Below are 20,394 nucleotides of genomic sequence, written 5' to 3'. Positions count from 1 at the left end.
GCAAAACACAACAATAAATATACAATCTCGACCCGAAACATCACCCATTCCTTCTCTCGAAGGACGAGAGGAGATCTTATCGAAACGTATAAGATTATTAAGGGGTTGGGCACGTTAGAGGCAGGAAACGTGTTCCCAATGTTGGGGGAGTCCAGAACAAGGGGCCACACTTTAAGAATAAGGGGTAGGCCATTTAGAACTGAGATGAGGAAAAACCTTTTTCAGTCAGAGAGTTGTGAATCTGTGGGATTCTCTGCCTCAGAAGGCAGTGGAGGCCAATTCTCTGAATGCATTCAAGAGAGAGCTAGATAGAGCTCTTAAGGATAGCGGAGTCAGGGGGTATGGGGAGAAGGCAGGAACGGGGTACTGATTGAGAATGATCAGCCACGATCACATTGAATGGCTGTGCTGGTTCGAAGGGCCGAATGGCCTCCTCCTGCACCTATTGTCTATTGTCTCCAGAGATGCTGCCTATCCCGCTGAGTTACTCCACCATTTTGTGTCTATCTTCCATACACAACATAAATTACGTTCTTAATTGTATATTTGTGAGGATGTTGCCAGGACTAGAGGGTGTGAGTTATCGGCAGAGGTTGAACATGCTGGAACTCTATTCCATGGAGCGCAGGAGGATAAGAGGTGATCTTATAAAGGTGTATAAAATCATGAGAGGATTAGATCGGGTAGACGCAAAGAGTCTCTTGCCCGGAGTAGGTGAATCGAGGATCAGAGGACATAGGTTCAAGGTGAAGGGGAAAAGATTTAATAAGAATCCGAGGGGTAACTTTTTCACACAGAGGGTGGCGGGTGTAAGGAACGAGCTGCCAGAGGAGGTAGTTGAGGCTGGGACTATCCCAACGTTTAAGAAACAGTTAGACAGGTACATGGATAGGACAGGTTTGGAGGGATATGGACCAAATGCGGGTTGTATCACACTATGATGATAACTCTATATTGCCTGAATATTAAAGAAGCACATTAAAGCACCAATAAGCATCTGAAGAAGGGTCTCGACCCAAAACGTCATCCATTCCTTCTATCTAGAGATGCTGGCTCACTATGTTAAAGTGAGATACCTTACCTGTGGATAGACATAAAAAGCCAGAGTAACTCAGCGGGTCAGGCAGCATCTCTGGAGAGAAGGAATGGGTGACGTTTCGGGTCGAGACCCTTCCTCAGTCTGAAGAACTCACTCATTCCTTCTCTCCAGAGATGCTGCCTGTCCTGCTGGGTTGCTCCAGTTTTTAATTGTTTACCGTAAGTCCGTGCTGTTACTCGTGAGCGGAGCACCAAGGCACATTCCTTGTATGTGCACATACTTGGCCAATGAACTTATTCAATTCAACTCAATTCAGTTCCAATGAATTAATATTTTAATGTCACAAGTTATAGGAGTAAAACTAAGCCACTCGGCCCATCGAGTCCACACCGCCATTCAATCACGGCTGATGTCTGCCTCCTAACCCCATTTGTGTCTATCTTCAGTGTAACCCAGCACTTGCAGTTCCTTCCTGCACACATGTTACCTGTGATGTTGGTAGCTGTTCCAGTTCTGTTAATGATGAATGCAGCCCTGTTGTATGTTTACTGGTTGCTAGCTCAGTCGAGACCTTATTTTCTGCAGACCTGCGCGGGATAAAAAACCAAGTGAAGACAAATATAAGGATCCAGAATTAAACATTTGACATAGGCAATATTTACTCTCCAATCAAGTAACCAATTGGCGTCACGGTGGCGCAGCGGTAGAGTCAAGTCAAGTCAAGTCAAGTCAAATTTATTTGTCACATTCACATACACGATGTGCAGTGAAATGAAAGTGGCAATGCCTGCGGGTTGTGCACAAAAAAGAATTACAGTTACAGCATATAAATAAAGTTAATAAGTTACTATTAGTGTCGACAAAAATTTAGTCTCTGGGGTTATAAAAGTTGACAGTCCTGATGGCCTGTGGGAAGAAACTCCGTCTCATCCTCTCCGTTTTCACAGCGTGACAGCGGAGGCGTTTGCCCGATCGTAGCATCTGGAACAGTCCATTACTGGGGTGGCAGGGGTCCCTCATGATCTTGCTTGCTCTGGATCTGCACCTCCTGATGTATAGGTCCTGCAGGGGGGTGAGTGTAGTTCCCATGGTGCGTTCTGCCGAACGCACTACTCTCTGCAGGGCCATCCTGTCCTGGGCAGAGCTGTTCCCAAACCAGACTGTAATGTTGCCGGACAGGATGCTCTCTACAGCCCCAGAGTAGAAGCAATGAAGGATCCTCAGAGACACTCTGAATTTCCTCAATTGTCTAAGGTGGTAAAGGCGCTGCTTAGCCTTACCCACCAGTGCGGCAATGTGCGTTGCCCACGTCAGACCCTCTGTGATGCGGACTCCCAAGTATTTAAAACTGCTCACCCTATCCACAATAGACCCATTTATCTCCAGTGGCGTGTACGTCCCTGGATGTTTAGCCCTTCTGAAGTCCACAATCAGCTCCTTTGTTTTAGTGACATTCAAGAGGAGGCTATTGTCCTGACACCAGAGTGCCAGATCAGCCACCTCCTCCCGGTAGGCCTTCTCATCGTTGTTGGAGATCCGGCCCACCACCACAGTGTCATCAGCAAACTTGATGATGGAGTTTGAGCTGAACCTGGCCCCACAGTCATGTGTGTACAGGGAGTACAGTAGGGGGCTAAGGACGCAGCCCTGGGGGGATCCTATGTTCAGGGTGAGGGAGCTAGATGTGTGTTCCCCCATCCTGACCACTTGGGGCCTGGCAGTGAGAAAGTCCAGGACCCAGGCACACAGAGGGGTGCTAAGCCCCAGTTACAGCAGCTTCTCAACCAGTCTGCTGGGGACTATTGTGTTGAATGCTGAACTAAAGTCAATGAACAGCATCCTCACATAGCCCCCCTGGTTGTCCAGATGAGAGAGAGCGGTGTGTAGAACCTGGGAGACTGCATCATCCGAGGACCTGTTCGGACGGTATGCGAACTGTAGCTGCCTTACAGCGAATGCAGCGCCGGAGACCCGGGTTCGATCCCGACTACGGGCGCCGTCTGTACGGAGTTTGTACGTTCTCCCCGTGACCTGCGTGGGTTTCCTCCGAGATCTTCGGTTTCCTCCCACACTCCAAAGACGTGCAGGTATGCAGGTTAATTGACTGGGTAAATGTAAAAATTGTCCCTAGTGGGTGTAGGATAGTGTTAATGTGCGGGGATCGCTGGGCGGCGCGGACTCGGTGGGCCGAAGGGCCTGTTTCCGCGCTGTATCTCTAAATCTAAAATCTAAATCTAAATCTAACTAAATCACAAGGTCATAAGTGATAGGAGCAGAATTAGGCCATTCGGCCCATCAAGTCTATCCCGTCATTCGATCTTGGCTGATCTATCTCTCTATCCTAACCCCATTCTCCTGCCTTCTCCCCGTAACCCCCTGAAACCAGCATTAATAAAGAAGTGTAGAATGATTAGGTAGGCACAGAGTGCTGGCGTAACTCAGCGGATCAGGCAGCACCTCGCGAGAGAAGGAATGGGTGACATTTCGGGTCGAGACCCTTCTAATTGGAATCAGAATCTAAAATAATTAGAGTCAGAGTCATACAGGCTCTAAGACTAATTATTTCAATAGACAATAGACAATAGGTGCAGGAGGAGGCCATTCAGCCCTTCGAGCCAGCACCGCCATTCAATGTGATCATGGCTGATCATTCTCAATCAGTACCCCGTTCCTGCCTTCTCCCCATACCCCCTGACTCCGCTATCCTTAAGAGCTCTATCCAGCTCTCTCTTGAATGCATTCAGAGAATTGGCCTCCACTGCCTTCTGAGGCAGAGAATTCCACAGATTCACCACTCTTTGACTGAAAACGTTTTTCCTCGTCTCCGTTCTAAATGGCTGACCCCTTATTCTTAAACTGTGGCCCCTTGTTCTGGACTCCCCCAACATTGGGAACATGTTTCCTGCCTCTAACGTGTCCAACCCCTTAATAATCTTGTACGTTCCGATAAGATCCCCTCTCATCCTTCTAAATTCCAGTGTATGCAAGCCTAGCCGCTCCAGTCTTTCAACATACGACAGTCCCGCCATTCCGGGAATTAACCTAGTAAACCTACGCTGCACGCCCTCAATAGCAAGAATATCCTTCCTCAAATTTGGAGACCAAAACTGCGCACAGTACTCCAGGTGTGGTCTCACTAGGGCCCTGTACAACTGCGCACAGTACTCCAGGTGCGGTCTCACTAGGGCCCTGTACAACTGCACACAGTACTCCAGGTGCGGTCTCACTAGGGCCCTGTACAACTGCACACAGTACTCCAGGTGCGGTCTCACTAGGGCCCTGTACAACTGCACACAGTACTCCAGGTTCGGTCTCACTAGGGCCCTGTACAACTGCACACAGTACTCCAGGTTCGGTCTCACTAGGGCCTTTGGCCCATCAAATCCATGCCAGCCAGCGATCACCTGTTCACACTAGTTCTACATTGCCCCTAGAAACATAGAAACATAGAAGATAGGTGCAGGAGTAGGCTATTCGGCCCTTCGAGCCTGCACCGCCATTCAATATGATCATGGCTGATCATCCAGCTCAGTATCCTGTACCTGCCTCCTCTCCATACCCCCTGATCCCTTTAGCCACAAGGGCCACAAGCCCCTCTTTCTCTTGCACTCCCCACACAACAGGGGGTGACATACAGAGGGCCACTCACATGGCACTCGATCCCTCTGAGAAACTCCCACCAGGTTCCGAGCAAGCGTGGAAAACCTGGCGCGGTCTCAACAGACCGGGGACAGGCGTGGGGGAGGAGCAAACCGAACGTGCTGAAGTGGGGATACACTGAAGATGAGGCAGACTGCGAGTGGGGACGGGTCCTGCAGACTACGGAGCGTCTCCTGAGCTGTGACGTGCCGCACGACACACGCACTGTGAAGGGTCTTGCAGAGACCCGGGTTCGATCCTGACCTCGGGTGCTGTCTGCGTGTGTGGAGTTTGTTCAGGTTCTCCCTGCGACCGCGTGGGTTTCCTCCGGGTGCTCCGGTTTCCTGCTAAAATCTGCTCGCTATTGGCAAACAGCTGTGCGATGACACGAATAAATAAAAATAAATTCACAGAGGGGCCGATTAACCCACAAACCCACTCGTCTTTGGGGCGTGGGAGGAAACCGGAGCGCCCGGAGGAAACTCCAAAGACGTGCAGGTATGTAGGTTAATTGACCGGGTAAAATGTAAACATTGTCCCTAGTGTGTGTCGGATGGTGTTAGTGTGCGGGGATCGCTGGGCGGCGTGGACCCGGTGGGCCGAAGGGCCTGTTTCCGCGCTGTATCTCTAAATCTAAAAAAAAATCTAAAACCCACGCGGTCGCAGGGAGAATGTGCACAAACTCCACACACACACACACACACACACACACAGCACCCGAGGTCAGGATTGAACCCGGGTCTCTGGCGCTGTGTGGCAGCAGCTCTACCCGCTGTCTGTACCAGCCCTGCCAACATCCTTGTAAATCTTTTCTGCCTTTCCAGCCTAACGGCATCTTTCCTACGTCAGGGTGACCTAAGCTGACAAATACGAAAGGGGATGAGGAGAGATTTCTTCAGCCAGAGGGCGGTGAGTCTTGTGGAACTCATTGCCACAGATGGCTCGACCCGAAACGTCACCCATTCCTTCTCTCCTGAGATGCTGCCTGACCTGCTGAGTTATTCCAGCATTTTGTGAATAAATAAGGGTTCTTGATTAGTACTGGTGTCAGGGGTTATGGGGAGAAGGCAGGAGAATGGGGTTGAGAGGGAAAGATAGATCAGCCATGACCGGAAGGTGAAGTGGACTCGATGGGCCGAATGGCCTAATTCTTCACCGACGATTCTTCACTTCTGATAATAGACAATAGACAATAGGTGCAGGAGGAGGCCATTCGGCCCTTCGAGCCAGCACCGTCATTCAATGTGATCATGGCTGATCATTCTCAATCAGTACCCCGTTCCTGCCTTCTCCCCATACCCCCTGACTCCGCTATCCTTAAGAGCTCTATCCAGCTCTCTCTTGAATGCATTTAGAGAATTGGCCTCCACTGCCTTCTGAGGCAGAGAATTCCACAGATTCACAACTCTCTGACTAAAAAGGTTTTTCCTCATCTCAGTTCTACCCCTTATTCTAAAACTGTGGCCCCTTGTTCTGGACTCCCCCAACATTGGGAACATGTTTCCCGCCTCTAACGTGTCCAACCCCTTAATAATCTTATACGTTTCGATAAGATCTCCTCTCATCCTTCAATAGCAAGAATATCCTTCCTCAAATTTGGAGACCAAAACTGCACACAGTACTCCAGGTGCGGTCTCACTAGGGCCCTGTACAACTGCAGAAGGACCTCTTTGCTCCTATACTCAACTCCTCTTGATATGAAGGCCAACATTCCATTGGCTTTCTTCACTGCCTGCTGTACCTGCATGCTTCGATCTCATAAGACAAATAAAAAAAGGAATATTTACCAAAGGAACTCTTGGGAGGCAATCCGTTTGGATCGCCGTCTCTCCATTACCCACTGTTCCTCAGGAGTCCGGGCACTGTGTAGATTCACCTCCTCCCATTTCTCTATACGCGGTGGGATAGTGACTAAACAGAGTGGAGAAAGAGGACATTGTTACTGGCAGGCGAGAGGAGATTATTTCGCCTTCATTCTGCCCCCCCCCTGGCCCACAAAGTATAAATTAATCAGTGTGCATGCAGAGTGATCAGAAATAAATAGAATCACTCGGAACTGCAGGTGCTGGAATCTGGAGTGAAAAGACAAAGTGCCGGAGGAACTCAGGGTGGCACGGTGGTGCAGCAGTAGAGTTGCTGCCAGGCACCCGGGTTCGATCCTGACTACGGGTGCTGTCTGTACGGTCTCCCCGTGACCGTGTGGGTATAGGTGTGATTGGGTAGAGCAGGGGGATCTAGGAGCGCAGGTAGCACAGGATGCTGGAGTAACTCAGCGGGACAGGCAGCATCTCTGGAGAGAAGGAATGGGTGACGTTTCGGGTCGAGACCCTTCTTCAGACTGGAGCGCAGATCTAGGAGCGCAGGTATACAGTTCCCTGAAAGTGGTGTCACAGGTAGACAGGGAGTGATGGAGAGCTGAGGGATCTAGGAGCGCAGGTACACAGTTCCCTGCAAATAGTGTCACAGGTAGATAGATATTGCTGTACAGCAGAATGATCTAGCAGTGCAGGTACATAGCTCCCTGAAAATGTTGTCACAGGTAGACAGGGAGTGTTGTAGAGTAGAGGGATCTAGGGGTGCAGGTAGTGTAAGAAAGTAACTGCAGATCAAAGGTATTTATTTCACAAAATACTGGAGTAACTCAGCAGGTCAGGCAGCATCTCAGGAGTAAAGGAATGGGTGACGTTTCGGGTCGAGACCCTTCTTCAGACTGATGTCAGGGGAGCGGGACAAAGGAAGGATATAGGTGGAGACAGGAAGATAGAGGGAGATCTGGGAAGGAGGAGGGGAAGGGAGGGACAGAGGAACTATCTAAAGTTGAAGAAGTCGATGTTCATACTTCCCCTCCCCCTTCCCAGATCTCCCTCTATCTTCCTGTCTCCACCTATATCCTTCCTTTGTCCCGCCCCCCTGACATCAGTCTGAAGAAGGGTCTCGACCCGAAACGTCACCCATTCCTTCTCTCCTGAGATGCTGCCTGACCCGCTGAGTTACTCCGGCACTCTGTGAAATAAATAGGGGTGCAGGTACATCGGTCATTGAAAGTGGCGTCACAGGTGGATAGGGCGGTCAAGAAGACGTTCTGCACATCGGCCTTCATCAGTCAGGGTAATGAGCACAGAAGTTGGGATGAGCAACAAGGAACTGCAGACGCTGGTTTACACCAAAGATAAACACAAATATGCTGGAGTAACTCAGCGGGACGGGCAGCATCTCTGGAGAGAAGGAATAGTTCTTGAGTGATTAAGTTTACTGATGGTGGAACAAGAGAACAGATTGGACCTTTCGATGCACAGGCACGACGGCCCAGAAAATCATCGGCTGCTCACTGCCCTCCCTGGAGCACCTGTTCAGCCTGCGCTGCCTCAGTAGAGCAGGCAAAATAATAAAAGATCCATCCCACCCCGGCCACCGTCTGTTTGTTCATCTGCCCTCTGGTCGACGTTTCAGGTCAATCAAATCCCGAACAAACAGACTTAAGAACAGTTTTTACCCCAGGGCCATACGAGAACTGAACACTACCTGTGCACTAGGCAACACCGTTAAAAAATCTTGTATTTAATTTAATTGTATTTATGTATTTATTTGTTTTTGCATTTATTGCATATATGTTTGTACGCACCGTCAGGATTGGCTGTTTTTTAATTTCGTTGTACTCGTTGCAATGACAATAAATGAATATTATTATTATTATTATTATAATCATCACTACCTGGCCTCCCTATTTAGACTGCCAATGTGCAGTATGCAAAAGAAAAGCCCAGACTCACTGCAAGGTGGCGCTGTGGTGCTAAATCCTCACATCCATTTTGAGATATTGTTTCCTTTGGATAGAATTTTGACTTTGGCCACTCGAACTACAATAAATGTCTAGTTTAGTTGAGTTTGGTTTATTGTCACGTGTACCGAGGTACAGTGAGGAGCTTTTGTTGCGTGCTAACCAGCCAGCAGAAAGACAATACATGATTGTCAAGGCCATTTAGGACTGAGATGAGGGAAAACCTTTTCACCCAGAGAGTTGTGAATCTGTGGAATTCTCTGCCACAGAAGGCAGTGGAGGCCAATTCACTGGATGTTTTCAACAGAGAGTTTGATTTAGCTCTTAGGGCTAAAGGAATCAAGGAATATGGGGAGAAAGCAGGAACAGGGGACTGATTTAGAATGATCAGCCATGATCATATTGAATGGCAGTGAAGGGCCGGATAGACTACTCCTGCACCTATTTTCTATGTTGCTATGATTACAATTGAGCCATTTACAGTACAAGGACGTTCTTTTAGGAAGGAGATGAGGAGGAATTTCTTTAGTCAGAGGGTGGTGAATCTGTGGAGTTCATTGCCACAGAAGGCTGTGGAGGCCAAGTCTTTGGGTATTTTTAAGGTAGAGATAGATAGATTCTTGATTAGTACGGGTGTCAGAGGTTGTGGGAAGAAGGCGGGAGAATGTTGAGATGGAAAGATAGTTCAACCATGATTGCAGGGCGGACTAGACTTGATGGGCCGAATGGCCTAAGTCTGCTCCTATCACCGATGAACTTATGAATATGATAGAGGACATCAAAATGTCACCCTCATCACCGTCCTAAACCTCTCTCTCTGATATTCCTTTCTATTCAATTCAAATAAAATGAATCAAATATGAGGAGAAAGGTGCTGTAATATCTCACTCATACGGTTCACATTTATCTTGCATTGAATGTTCTACCCTTTATCCTGCACTTGGGAAAGGTGGATGGTTTGATTGTAATCAGGTACAGTCTTTACTTTGACTGGTTAGCACACAACAAAAAGCTTTTACCTGTACACGTGACAATAATAAACGAAACTAAAACTGAACTCAACACAACAAAGACAAGAGACAAACTTCTATTTTCCTTTTGGCGCAAATGGGATTAAGTTTTGATTAAAAACTTTTTTAACAATGAACTCAGAGGAAGCGATTCTTTGATCAGACATTGCTGTATTTTTGTGTAGACCTAATCTTCTAACAAAATGTAAGGATTGAAAAAATATGCACTGTATATAGAGTAGTATAAGAAAATAACTGCAGATGCTGGTACAAATCGAAGGCATTTATTCACAAAATGCTGGAGTAACTCAGCGGGTCAGGCAGCATCTCGGGAGAGAAGGAATAGGTGACGTTTCGGGTCGAGACCCTTCTTCAGACTGATGTCTGAGGAAGGGTCTAATAAGAAGTGGACTGATGTCTGAAGGAGGGTCTCGACCCGAAACGTCACCCATTCCTTCTCTCCCGAGATGCTGCCTGACCTGCTGAGTTACTCCAGCATTTTGTGAATAAATACACTGTATATAGAGATGAGGAGGAATGTATTTAGTCAGAGGGTGGTGAATCTGTGGGATTCGTTACCACAGAAGGCCGTGGAGGCCAAGTCAGTGGATATTTTTAAGGGAGAGACAGATAGATTCTTGATTAGTGCGGGTGTCAGGGGTTATGGGGAGAAGGCAGGAGAATGGGGTTAGGAGGGGAGATAGATCGGCCACGATTGAATGGCGGAGTAGACTTGATGGGCCGAATGGCCTAATTCTGCTCCTATCACTTATCAACTAATGAACTTATGGAAAGGAGAAAAACTGATGGTCAGACAGTCCTCTCCAATATATCTGCACCTCCCACATGTATTGGCCCTCAGTCACTGTGAGATAGATACTGAAATCAGTCCCGCCATCCCCACATGCATGTCATACGTGATCATGCGGTTTCACTTGCGGTTTACATGGGCGTTATGTTCCTGAAAAACAGCATGGAAATGTAACATAAAGGTTTCCTCCCACATTCCAAGACGTGCAGGTTTGTAGGTTAATTGGCTTCTGGAAATAGTCCCGAGTGTGTGTAGGGTAGAATTAGTGAACGGGCGATCGCTGGTCAGCATGGACTCCGTGGGCCGAAGGGCCTGTTTCCATGCTGCTTCTCTTAACTGAACTAAACCAAACTAAAGCCTCTTCACCAACCAATCAAAGAGTGTTGCCACATTCAGCGAACGATAGAGTTGAGACTGAAGACAGACGCAAAACATTGGAGTAACTCAGCGGGTCGGGCAGCATCTCTGGAGAGAAGGAATGGGTGACGTTTTGGGTCGAGACCCTTCTTCACACCGAGAGTCAGGGGAGATGGAATGGTACACGGAACAAATGAATGAAAGGTTTGCAAAAGGACAAATCAAAGCCCGCCACGGTGACCAAGGAATGGTGGAGCCCACAATGGTCCACTGTTGGCTGTGAGGAAAGTGATCACATGTGTGATACAGACAGTGAAACTCAGTGGAACGACAGTGAAACTATTACACCGCCTAGGGTGAGAGAGGGACGGAGAGAGAGAGAGACAGAGAGAGAGAGAGAGAGAGAGAGAGAGAGAGAGAGAGAGAGAGAGAGAGAGAGAGAGAGAGAGAGAGAGGAGAGAGAGAGAGAGAGAGAGAGAGAGATAGAGAGAGAGAGAGACGAGAGAGATAGAGAGAGAGAGAGAGAGAGAGAGAGAGAGAGAGAGAGAGAGAGAGAGAGAGAAGAGAGAGAGAGAGAGAGAGAGAGAGAGAGAGAGAGAGAGTGAGAGAGAGAGAGAGAGAGGAGAGAGAGAGAGAGAGAGAGTGAGAGTGAGAGAGAGAGAGGAGAGAGAGAGAGAGAGAGTGAGAGAGAGGAGAGAGAGAGAGAGAGAGAGAGAATGCCAATGGTGAAGTTAGAAAAATCAGTATTCATATTATTTATATTTTTGTGTATATCTTCGTGTAAACCAGCATCTGCAGTTTAGTTTAATTTATTTTTAGTTTAGTTTAGAGATACAGCGCGGAAACAGGCCCTTCGGCCCACCGGGTCCGCGCCGCCCAGCGATCCCCGCACACTAACACTATCCTACACACACTAGGGACAATTTTCACATTTACCCAGTCAATTAACCTACAAACCTGTACGTCTTTGGAGTGTGGGAGGAAACCGAAGATCACGGAGAAAACCCACGCAGGTCACGGGGAGAACGTACAAACTCCGTACAGACGACGCCCGTAGTCAGGATGGAACCCGGGTCTCCGGCGCTGCATTCGCTGTAAGGCAGCAACTCTAACGTTGCGCCAACGTGACCGCCTATAGTTCCTTCTTACAGATAGATAGAAACCCCAGGTCTATTCCTGCACATTTCTGAATGTCCTACCAGTCCCTGCATCTGCCTGACCTCTACTAAACTTCCCAAAGTGAATCAACTTGCATTGAAATCTGATGTTGAGCAATCTGACATCTCCTGTTTTACTACAGAGAATGAATTAGCTGATTCAAACCTATTTTCAATACATAAAATCATGGCATGTCTCGTGTATATTAATGGATGCCATAATTAATAAACTGCTGCAAATATCTATTTAAAACGTATCGTTTTCACAATTTCCTTGCAAATTGTCCCGTGGCAGCATGGACATTGTGGGCCGAAGGGCCTGTCCCTATGCTGTGCTGTACGTTCCAATAACTCTACTTAGGTTTTTCCCAAACATTAACCCTATTTTGTTGTTTTTTCACACACAGGTGAATGGAACGAGCTGCCGGAGGAGGTAGTTGAAGCTTGGACTATCCCAACGTTTAAGAAGCAGTTAGACAGGTACATGGATAGGACGGGTTTGGGGGGGATATGGACCAAATGCGGGCAGGTGGGACTAGTGTAGCTGGGACATGTTGGCCGGTGTGGGCAAGTTGGGCCGAGGGGCCTGTTTCCACACTGTATCACTCTATGACTCCAGAATTGATTTACTTAGAAATGTAATATGCTATTTTTAAATGCTTTACCTGGCCAAAGTTCACATTTATTAATCTTCATTGACATTTCTACTGCATTAATGCCACAGTATGAAGGCTCACTGTGTGTGACTTTAAAAAGACAGCAAATTCTTCACCCAGAGTCCTTCACAGATGAACATGTTACACCTGACACAGCACGACTGAATTTAGCCAACCACAATATTAATATTTAATGACACAGAGTGCTGGAGTAACTCAGTGGGTCAGGCAGCATCTCTGGAGAACATGGATAGGTGACGTTTCACAGAGTGCCGGAGTAACTCAGCGGGTCAGGCAGCATCTCTGGAGAACATGGATGGGTGACGTTTCACAGAGTGCTGGAGTAACTCAGCGGGTCAGGCAGCATCTCTGGAGAACATGGATAGGTGACGTTTCAGGTCGGGACATTCTGAAGCAGGATCCAACCCGAATCATCACCTATCCATGTACTCCAGAGATGCTGCCTGACCCGCTTAGTTACTCCAGCACTCTGTATCTTTTTTGTTGTTGTAAACCTGCATCTGCAGTTCCTTATTTCTAAAATGGAATACACGTCACATCATGAATCCCATCTTATCCAATGGTTATTCAAAACAACAAAACAAGGATGAAAAAAATCCCAGCAATGTTAGCATAATCTTAAATCAGTGATAATTGATAGATGACTGCCTGGGGCGGCACGGTGGCGAAAGCGGGTAGAGCCTCTGCCTCACAGCGCCAGAGACCCAGGTTCAATCCTGACCTCGGGTGCTGTCTGTCTGTGTGGAGTTTGCACGTTGTCCCTGTGACCACGCGGGTTTCCTCCAGGGCGCTCCAGTTTCCCCCCACGTCCCGAAGACGTGCGGGTTTGTAGGTTAACCGGCCCCTTTGTAAATTGCCCCCTAGTGTGTAGGGAGTGGATGAGAAAGTGGGATAACACGGAACTAGTGTGTGAACGGGAGATCGATGGTCAGCGGTGGGCCGAAGGGCCTGTTTCCATGCTGTATCTCTAAACTAAACTAAACTTAGCAAACGATTATCATGCCAAAGAGGGTAAACAATTTCTAGGCAAATTTAGAAGGATGAGAGGAGATCTTATCGAAACGTATAAGATTATTAAGGGGTTGGACACGTTAGACGTAGGAAACATGTTCCCAATGTTGGGGGAGTCAGAACCAGGGGCCACAGTTTAAGAATAAGGGGTCGGCCATTTAGAACTGAGATAAGGAAAAACTTTTTCAGTCAGAGAGTTGTGAATCTGTGGTATTCTCTGCCTCAGAAGGCAGTGGAGGCCAATTCTCTGAATGCATTCAAGAGAGAGCTAGATAGAGCTCTTAAGGATAGTGGAGTCAGGGGGTATGGGGAGAAGGCAGGAACGGGGAACTGATTGAGAATAATCAGCCATGATCACATTGAATGGCGGTGCTGGCTCAAAGGGCCGAATGGCCTCCTCCTGCACCTATTGTCTATTGTCTATTGTCTATTGTCTATTGTCATATGATTTTCCTGCACTAATTACTTTTTGGTTCTACTATAATTGAAGTTATTCATTCCATGAGTTACTCAGGCTGGTGGGCCGGCGCGGTGGCGCAGCGGTAGAGTTGCTGCCTCACAGCGCCAGAGACCCGGGTTCCATCCTGACTACGGGTGCTGTCTGCACGGAGTTTGTACCTTCTCCCCGTGACCTGCGTGGGTTTTTATCCGAGATGTTGGTTTCCTCCCACACTCCAAAGACGTGCAGGTTTGTGGGTTAATTAGCCTTATATAAATGTAAATTGTTCCTAGTGTGAGTGGGATCGTGTTAGTGTGCGGGCATCGCTGGGCAGCACGGACTCGGGTGGGCCGAAGGGCCTGTTTCCGCGCTGTACCTCTAAACTAAACTCAACTCAAAATTCATGAGCTTCGTCAAATAAAGCAACTTCTGCACTGTAAAAGTCCAAATGTTGCCTATATTTAAGCAAATGTCTATAAAAATACATATCGAACAAATAAAGACAAGCATCATTCATGATCTATGAAATGAAAAAGGCATATTAATTTCAAAATGAAAAGAAATAGGATATGTAAATGCAGAAACAATATGGTTCGTTTTATTTACTAAATAATTTTAATTCTTTTATGCTCAAACATTTAATTTTGTCAGCATTGTGTTGCGAAAGTAAAAATGATTAAAGGCACAAAGTAACAAGAAATAAAAAATGTAAAAAGTCAGAAAAATCTGGAAGACTGAACATTTGAATCAGCACCGTTCTGAGGGTGAGGATATACAGGCATTTAGATGGACTTGTGCTGATTAGGGATAGTCAGCATGGCTTTGTATGTGGGACGTCGTGTCTCACAAATCTGATGGAGTTTTCTGAAGATGCAACCAAAATGGTTGATGAAGGCAGAGCTGTAGATGTTGTGTACATGGATTTCAGGAAGGGCTTCGACAAGGTTCCACATGGTAGGCCGCTCTGGAAGGTTATGATCGCCTGGGATCCATGGAGAGATAGCTGAATCTTTTGCAAATTGGCTCCATGGAGGGAAGCAGAGGGTGACGGTGGAAGGAAGGAACTGCAGATGCTGGTTTACACTGGAGACGGGCACAAAATGCTGGAATTTAGAAGGATGAGGGGGGATCTTATTGAAACATATAAGATAATTAGGGGATTGGACACATTAGAGGCAGGAAACATGTTCCCAATGTTGGGGGAGTCCAGAACAAGGGGCCACAGTTTAAGAATAAGGGGTAGGCCATTTAGAACGGAGATGAGGAAGAACTTTTTCAGTCAGAGAGTGGTGAAGGTGTGGAATTCTCTGCCTCAGAAGGCAGTGGAGGCCAGTTCGTTGGATGCTTTCAAGAGAGAGCTGGATAGAGCTCTTAAGGATAGCGGAGTGAGGGGATATGGGGAGAAGGCAGGAACGGGGTACTGATTGAGAGTGATCAGCCATGATCGCATTGAATGGCGGTGCTGGCTCGAAGGGCCGAATGGCCTCCTCCTGCACCTATTGTCTATTGTCTATTGAAACGGTGGAGTGACTCAGTGGGACAGGCAGCATCTCTGGAGAGAAGGAATGGGAGAGGCTTTGGGACGAGAGCCTTCTCCGGGAAGGTTGCTTTTCAGACTGGAGGCCTGTGACTAGGGGCGTACCTCAGGGTTCGGTGCTGGGCCCATCGCTGTTTGTCATCTAACTCAATGGTTTAGACAAGAACGTAGATGGCACGATCAGCAGTTGTGGAGAACACATAGAATTAAATGTCTGCACCCTTATACATTGAGGTGCCGTTTCCTAAGGATTACTCAGTTCATGTAAAATCTAAGACAGACACGAAAGGCTGGACAGGCGGCATCACTGGAGAGAAGGAAGAGGTGAGGTTCTGGGTCGAGACTGCATAGGTCACCTAAAATGTAAACGTCTAGCCAGAGTGGTCGGGGAACTTATAATAATGTTAATGTCCACAGGATATAATGAAAGAATTCAGGATTTGTTTGGTTCATACCAGCATCCAAGGAGGGTCTAAGTGGGGGTTTGACACTCTGAGTATTCTGCTCAGTTTCTACTTTGATTAGATCGGTGTCATCTTGGTCTTTCCTAAAGGAGGCAGGTTTAGACGCTTCACCTCGGGAGGTCACTTCAGATTTCCTTGTCTTACTATTGCTTGTCATCACTGGCTTCATAAGGTCCATGAGGTCCAGCGTTGGTGACAGAACTGCAATATTAAACGCCGTTATTAAAAACGTCAATGGACACTGTGCCAACTTCGTAACGTTTTGACCGATCGATTGATTGAAAGATACCTCGTGGAGACAGCTTCGGCCCACCGGGTCCACGCTGACCATTGATCACCCCTTCACACTAGTTCTATGTTCCATGTCCCATGAGCAATTTGAAGGAAACGATTAACCTACAAACCCGCACGTCTTTGGGATGGGGGGGGGGGGGGATGGAATCAGAGCAATTACTTTAGTTTGGTTTAGAGATACAGCATGGAAACAGGCCCTTTGTCCCATCGAGCCCACGCTGAGGGCGTGCAGCGTAGGTTTACTAGGTTAATTCCCGGAATGGCGGGACTGTCGTATGTTGAAAGACTGGAGCGACTAGGCTTGTATACACTGGAATTTAGAAGGATGAGAGGGGATCTTATCGAAACGTATAAGATTATTAAGGGGTTGGACACGTTAGAGGCAGGAAACATGTTCCCAATGTTGGGGGAGTCCAGAACCAGGGGCCACAGTTTAAGAATAAGGGGTAGGCCATTTACAACGGAAATGAGGAAAAACTTACAGTCAGAGAGTTATGAATCTGTGGAATTCTCTGCCTCAGAAGGCAGTGGAGGCCAATTCTCTGAATGCATTCAAGAGAGAGCTCGATAGAGCTCTTAAGGATAGTGGAGTCAGGGGGTATGGGGAGAAGGCAGGAACGGGGTACTGATTGAGAATGATCAGCCATGATCACATTGAATGGCGGTGCGTACAGGCTCGAAGGGCCGAATGGCCTCCTCCTGCACCTATTGTCTATTGACCATCGATCACCCGTTCGCACACTCGATCAATAATGTTATCCCACTTTCTCATCCACTCCCGACACACACTAGGAGTAATTTACAGAGGGGCCGATTAGCCGACAAACCCGCACGTCTTTGGGATGTGGGAGGAAACCGGAGCGCCCGGAGGAAACCCACGCGGGTCACAGGGAGAACGTGCAAACTCCACACACACAGACGGCACCCGAGGTCTGGATGGAACCCGGGTCTCTGGCGCTGTGAAGCAGCAGCTCTACCCGCTGCGCCACCGTGCCAGTTGACTTACATCGGTTTTTTCTTTGGGAAATATTTTGATGACAGCATTTCAGCCTCTCTGTTTTTTATCTTTAAGATTAGTTCTCAGGGGCGTAGATTTTGTCCGGGGATGACAGAAATTTCTGGAACATTGACTGTACAAGTCTGCAAACATGTAACGGAAAGACTGGGATACTGCGCGCAGTGGGCCTAACTTCTGATGTACGCAGTGTTTCCAAACCAGCAATGTGAAGCAGACACATATAAATTACCTTCAAGCTCCACATAAACATTAGGATAAATGACACAACTTTAAAAATCCGATAGTTACTATAGTTCGGTTTTGTGATACAGCGCGGAAACAGGCCCTTCGGCCCACCGAGTCCATGCCGACCAGCGATCCCCGCACATTAACACTATCCTACACACACTAGGGACAATTCACATTTATACCAAGCCAATTAACCTACAAACCTGCACGTCTTCGGAGTGTGGGAGGAAACCGGAGCGCCCGGAGAAAACCCACGCAGGTCACCGGGAGAACGTACAAACGCCGTACAGACGGCGCCTGTAGTCGGGATTGAACCCGGGTCTCTGGCGCTGAGAGGCAGCAACTCTACCGCTGCGCCACCATGCTTCATAAGCATGTTACACGTGTGTTTTCATTCTCCCAGTGGGGATGTCAGGCTAGGAATAGTTTGCGGGCAGAGAAAAATGGTTCAACACCTTCGCCTTAACTCAAGAGCACGTGTTCCTTGTCACCGTGGCCTTCCAGATCAAAGAAATGCTCCTCAGCAGAAAACCAAAGTTATTTTTAAAATATATTTCACTCGGGTTAAATTCGAGAACACAATACTCAGGTGCTCCGGTTTCCTCCCACATCCCAAAGTCTTGTTTAAATTGTTCTTCTGGTTTGTTTCAGGAGTTCAGACACAAAATATATATAATGCTTAATATTCACTGTTTGTATCATATATTCTTGTGTCCCATGTCATATGTTGTTGTCTTAGCTGCAGTTATACTTGTCGTTGAAATTGTTCTACACACTCTTTGAGAATCTGTTGCATTAATCTCATGATTTGGAGTCACAGAGTCTTACAGCAGGGAAACAGGCCCTATGGCCCATGCCGACCAAGATACATCGTCTATTCTAGTCTCACCCTCGAGTCCTGGCAACACCCTTGTAAATCCTGCCTGTGCTTTCTTCCAGCTTAACAACAGCAGGGTTACCAAAAATGAACAAGATAAATGCGGCCTCAACTACGTTTTGTACAACTGTAACAAAATATCCCAACCTCCCAAGTTAGGAAAAGGGGGCGTACAACGAGATCTGGATGTCCTAGTGCATCAGTCACCGAAAGGAAGCATGCAGGTACAGCGGGCAGTGAAGAAAGCCAATGGAATGTTGGCCTTCATAACAAGGGGAGTTGAGTATAGGAGCAAAGAGGCCCTTCTGCAGTTGTACAGGGCCCAAGTGAGACCGAACCTGGAGTACTGTGTGCAGTTTTGGGCTCCAAATTTGAGGAAGGATATTCTTGCTATTGAGGGCGTGCAGCGTAGGTTCACTAGGCTAATTCCCGGAATGGCGGGACTGTCATATGTTGAAAGACTGGAGCGACTAGGCTTGTATACACTGGAATTTAGAAGTATGAGAGGGGATCTTATCAAAACATATGAGATTATTAAGGGGTTGGACACGTTAGAGGCAGGAAACGTGTTCCCAATGTTGGGGGAGTCCAGAACCAGGGGCCACAGTTTAAGAATAAGGGGTAGGCCATTTAGAACGGAGATGAGGAAAAACCTTTTCAGTCAGAGAGTTGTGAATCTGTGGAATTCTCTGCCTCAGAAGGCAGTGGAGGCCAATTCTAATGAATGCATTCAAGAGAGAGCTAGATAGAGCTCTTAAGGATAGCGGAGTCAGGGGGTATGGGGAGATGGCAGGAACGGGGTACTGATTGAGAATGATCAGCCATGATCACATTGAATGGTGGTGCTGGCTCGAAGGGCCGAATGGCCTCCTCCTGCACCTATTGTCTATTGTCTATTGTCTATACTCATTACCCTGAGTGATGAAGGCCAATGTACTGAAAGCCTTTTTGGTCACCCCATCTACCTGTGACGCCACTTTCAAGGAATGATGTTCCTGCGCTCCGAGATCCCCCTGCTCTACAACACTACCCGTCTACCTGTGACACCACGTTCAGGGAACTGTATACCTGCACTGCAAGCTCCCTCAGCTCTCCATCACTCCCTGTCTACCTGTGACACCACTTTCAGGGAACTGTATACCTGCGCTCCTAGATCCCTCTGCTCCACAACACTTCCCAGAGCTCTACCATTCACCGTGAAAGTCCTGCCCTGGTTCGACTGCCCAAGTCATTCTTTGGTCTTTAGTATTGTCAGTTGTTGCAAGGCAAAATATTTAGGTTGAACTAACAAAGTGGTGTAATTTGCTAGATTAATATTGGGTAATTTTTAATAAAATTAACTTTTGATAAACTCCCCCCCCCCCCACCTCCCCCTCACCTGTATCCACCTATCACTTGCCAGGATAGACACAAAATGCTGGATGAACTCAGCGGGTCAGTCAGCATCTGTGGAGGGCACAGACAGACGATGTTTCGGGTTGGGACTGATTTTGCACTTCACACAGAGGGTGGTGGGTGTGTGGAACGAGCTGCCAGGGGAGGTAGTTGAGGCTGGGACTATCCCAACATTTAAGAAACAGAGACAGGTACATGGATAGGCCAGGTTTGGAGGGTTATGGACCAAGTTCAGGCAAGTGGGACTAGTTGAAGGGCCTGTTTCCACACTGTATCACTCTGTGACCCTACAAGCCCAGGGGATAAATCTGGAAAAGAGAAATGGGGGTTGGGCCAAAGCCTAGCAAGTGATAGGAAGGAACTGTGGATGCTGGTTTACACTGAAGACAGACACAGTGTGCTGGAGTAACTCAGCAGGTCAGGCAGCATCTCTGGACAAAAGGAATAGATGATGTTTGGAGTCAAGCCCCTCAAAGATGAGTCTAAAGAAAGGTCTCAATCTGAAACATCACCCATCCATGTTCTCCAGAGATGCTGCCTGACCCGCTAAGTTACTCCAGCACTCTGTGAAACATCACCTATCCATGGTCTCCAGAGATGCTGCCTGACCCGCTAAGTTACTCCAGCACTCTGTGAAACGTCACCTATCCATGTTCTCCACAG

General features: G+C 47.6%; 1 protein-coding gene across 3 annotated transcripts in view; it reads right to left on the bottom strand.

Moving 5' to 3' along the window:
- Positions 1-20,394, bottom strand: part of pex5la (peroxisomal biogenesis factor 5-like a) — a 71,064-nt gene that overhangs the window by 14,622 nt on the left and 36,048 nt on the right. For 2 of the 3 annotated variants that reach the window (XM_078410925.1, XM_078410926.1), the window contains exons 3-5: positions 15,911-16,120; positions 6,466-6,589; positions 1,527-1,626 (exon numbers count right to left, since the gene is read on the bottom strand). In XM_078410925.1, coding sequence (XP_078267051.1) covers positions 1,527-1,626; positions 6,466-6,589; positions 15,911-16,120 — 434 coding nt within the window. The remainder of the gene's footprint in view (positions 1-1,526; positions 1,627-6,465; positions 6,590-15,910; positions 16,121-20,394) is intronic. The other variant, XM_078410927.1, reaches the window with a different exon arrangement.

Source organism: Rhinoraja longicauda, chromosome 13 (assembly GCF_053455715.1).
Source record: "Rhinoraja longicauda isolate Sanriku21f chromosome 13, sRhiLon1.1, whole genome shotgun sequence".
Classification (NCBI taxonomy): Eukaryota; Metazoa; Chordata; class Chondrichthyes; order Rajiformes; family Arhynchobatidae; genus Rhinoraja; species Rhinoraja longicauda.
The sequence above is the reverse complement of the archived record's forward strand: the minus strand, read 5'-3'. Positions and strand labels throughout refer to the sequence as shown.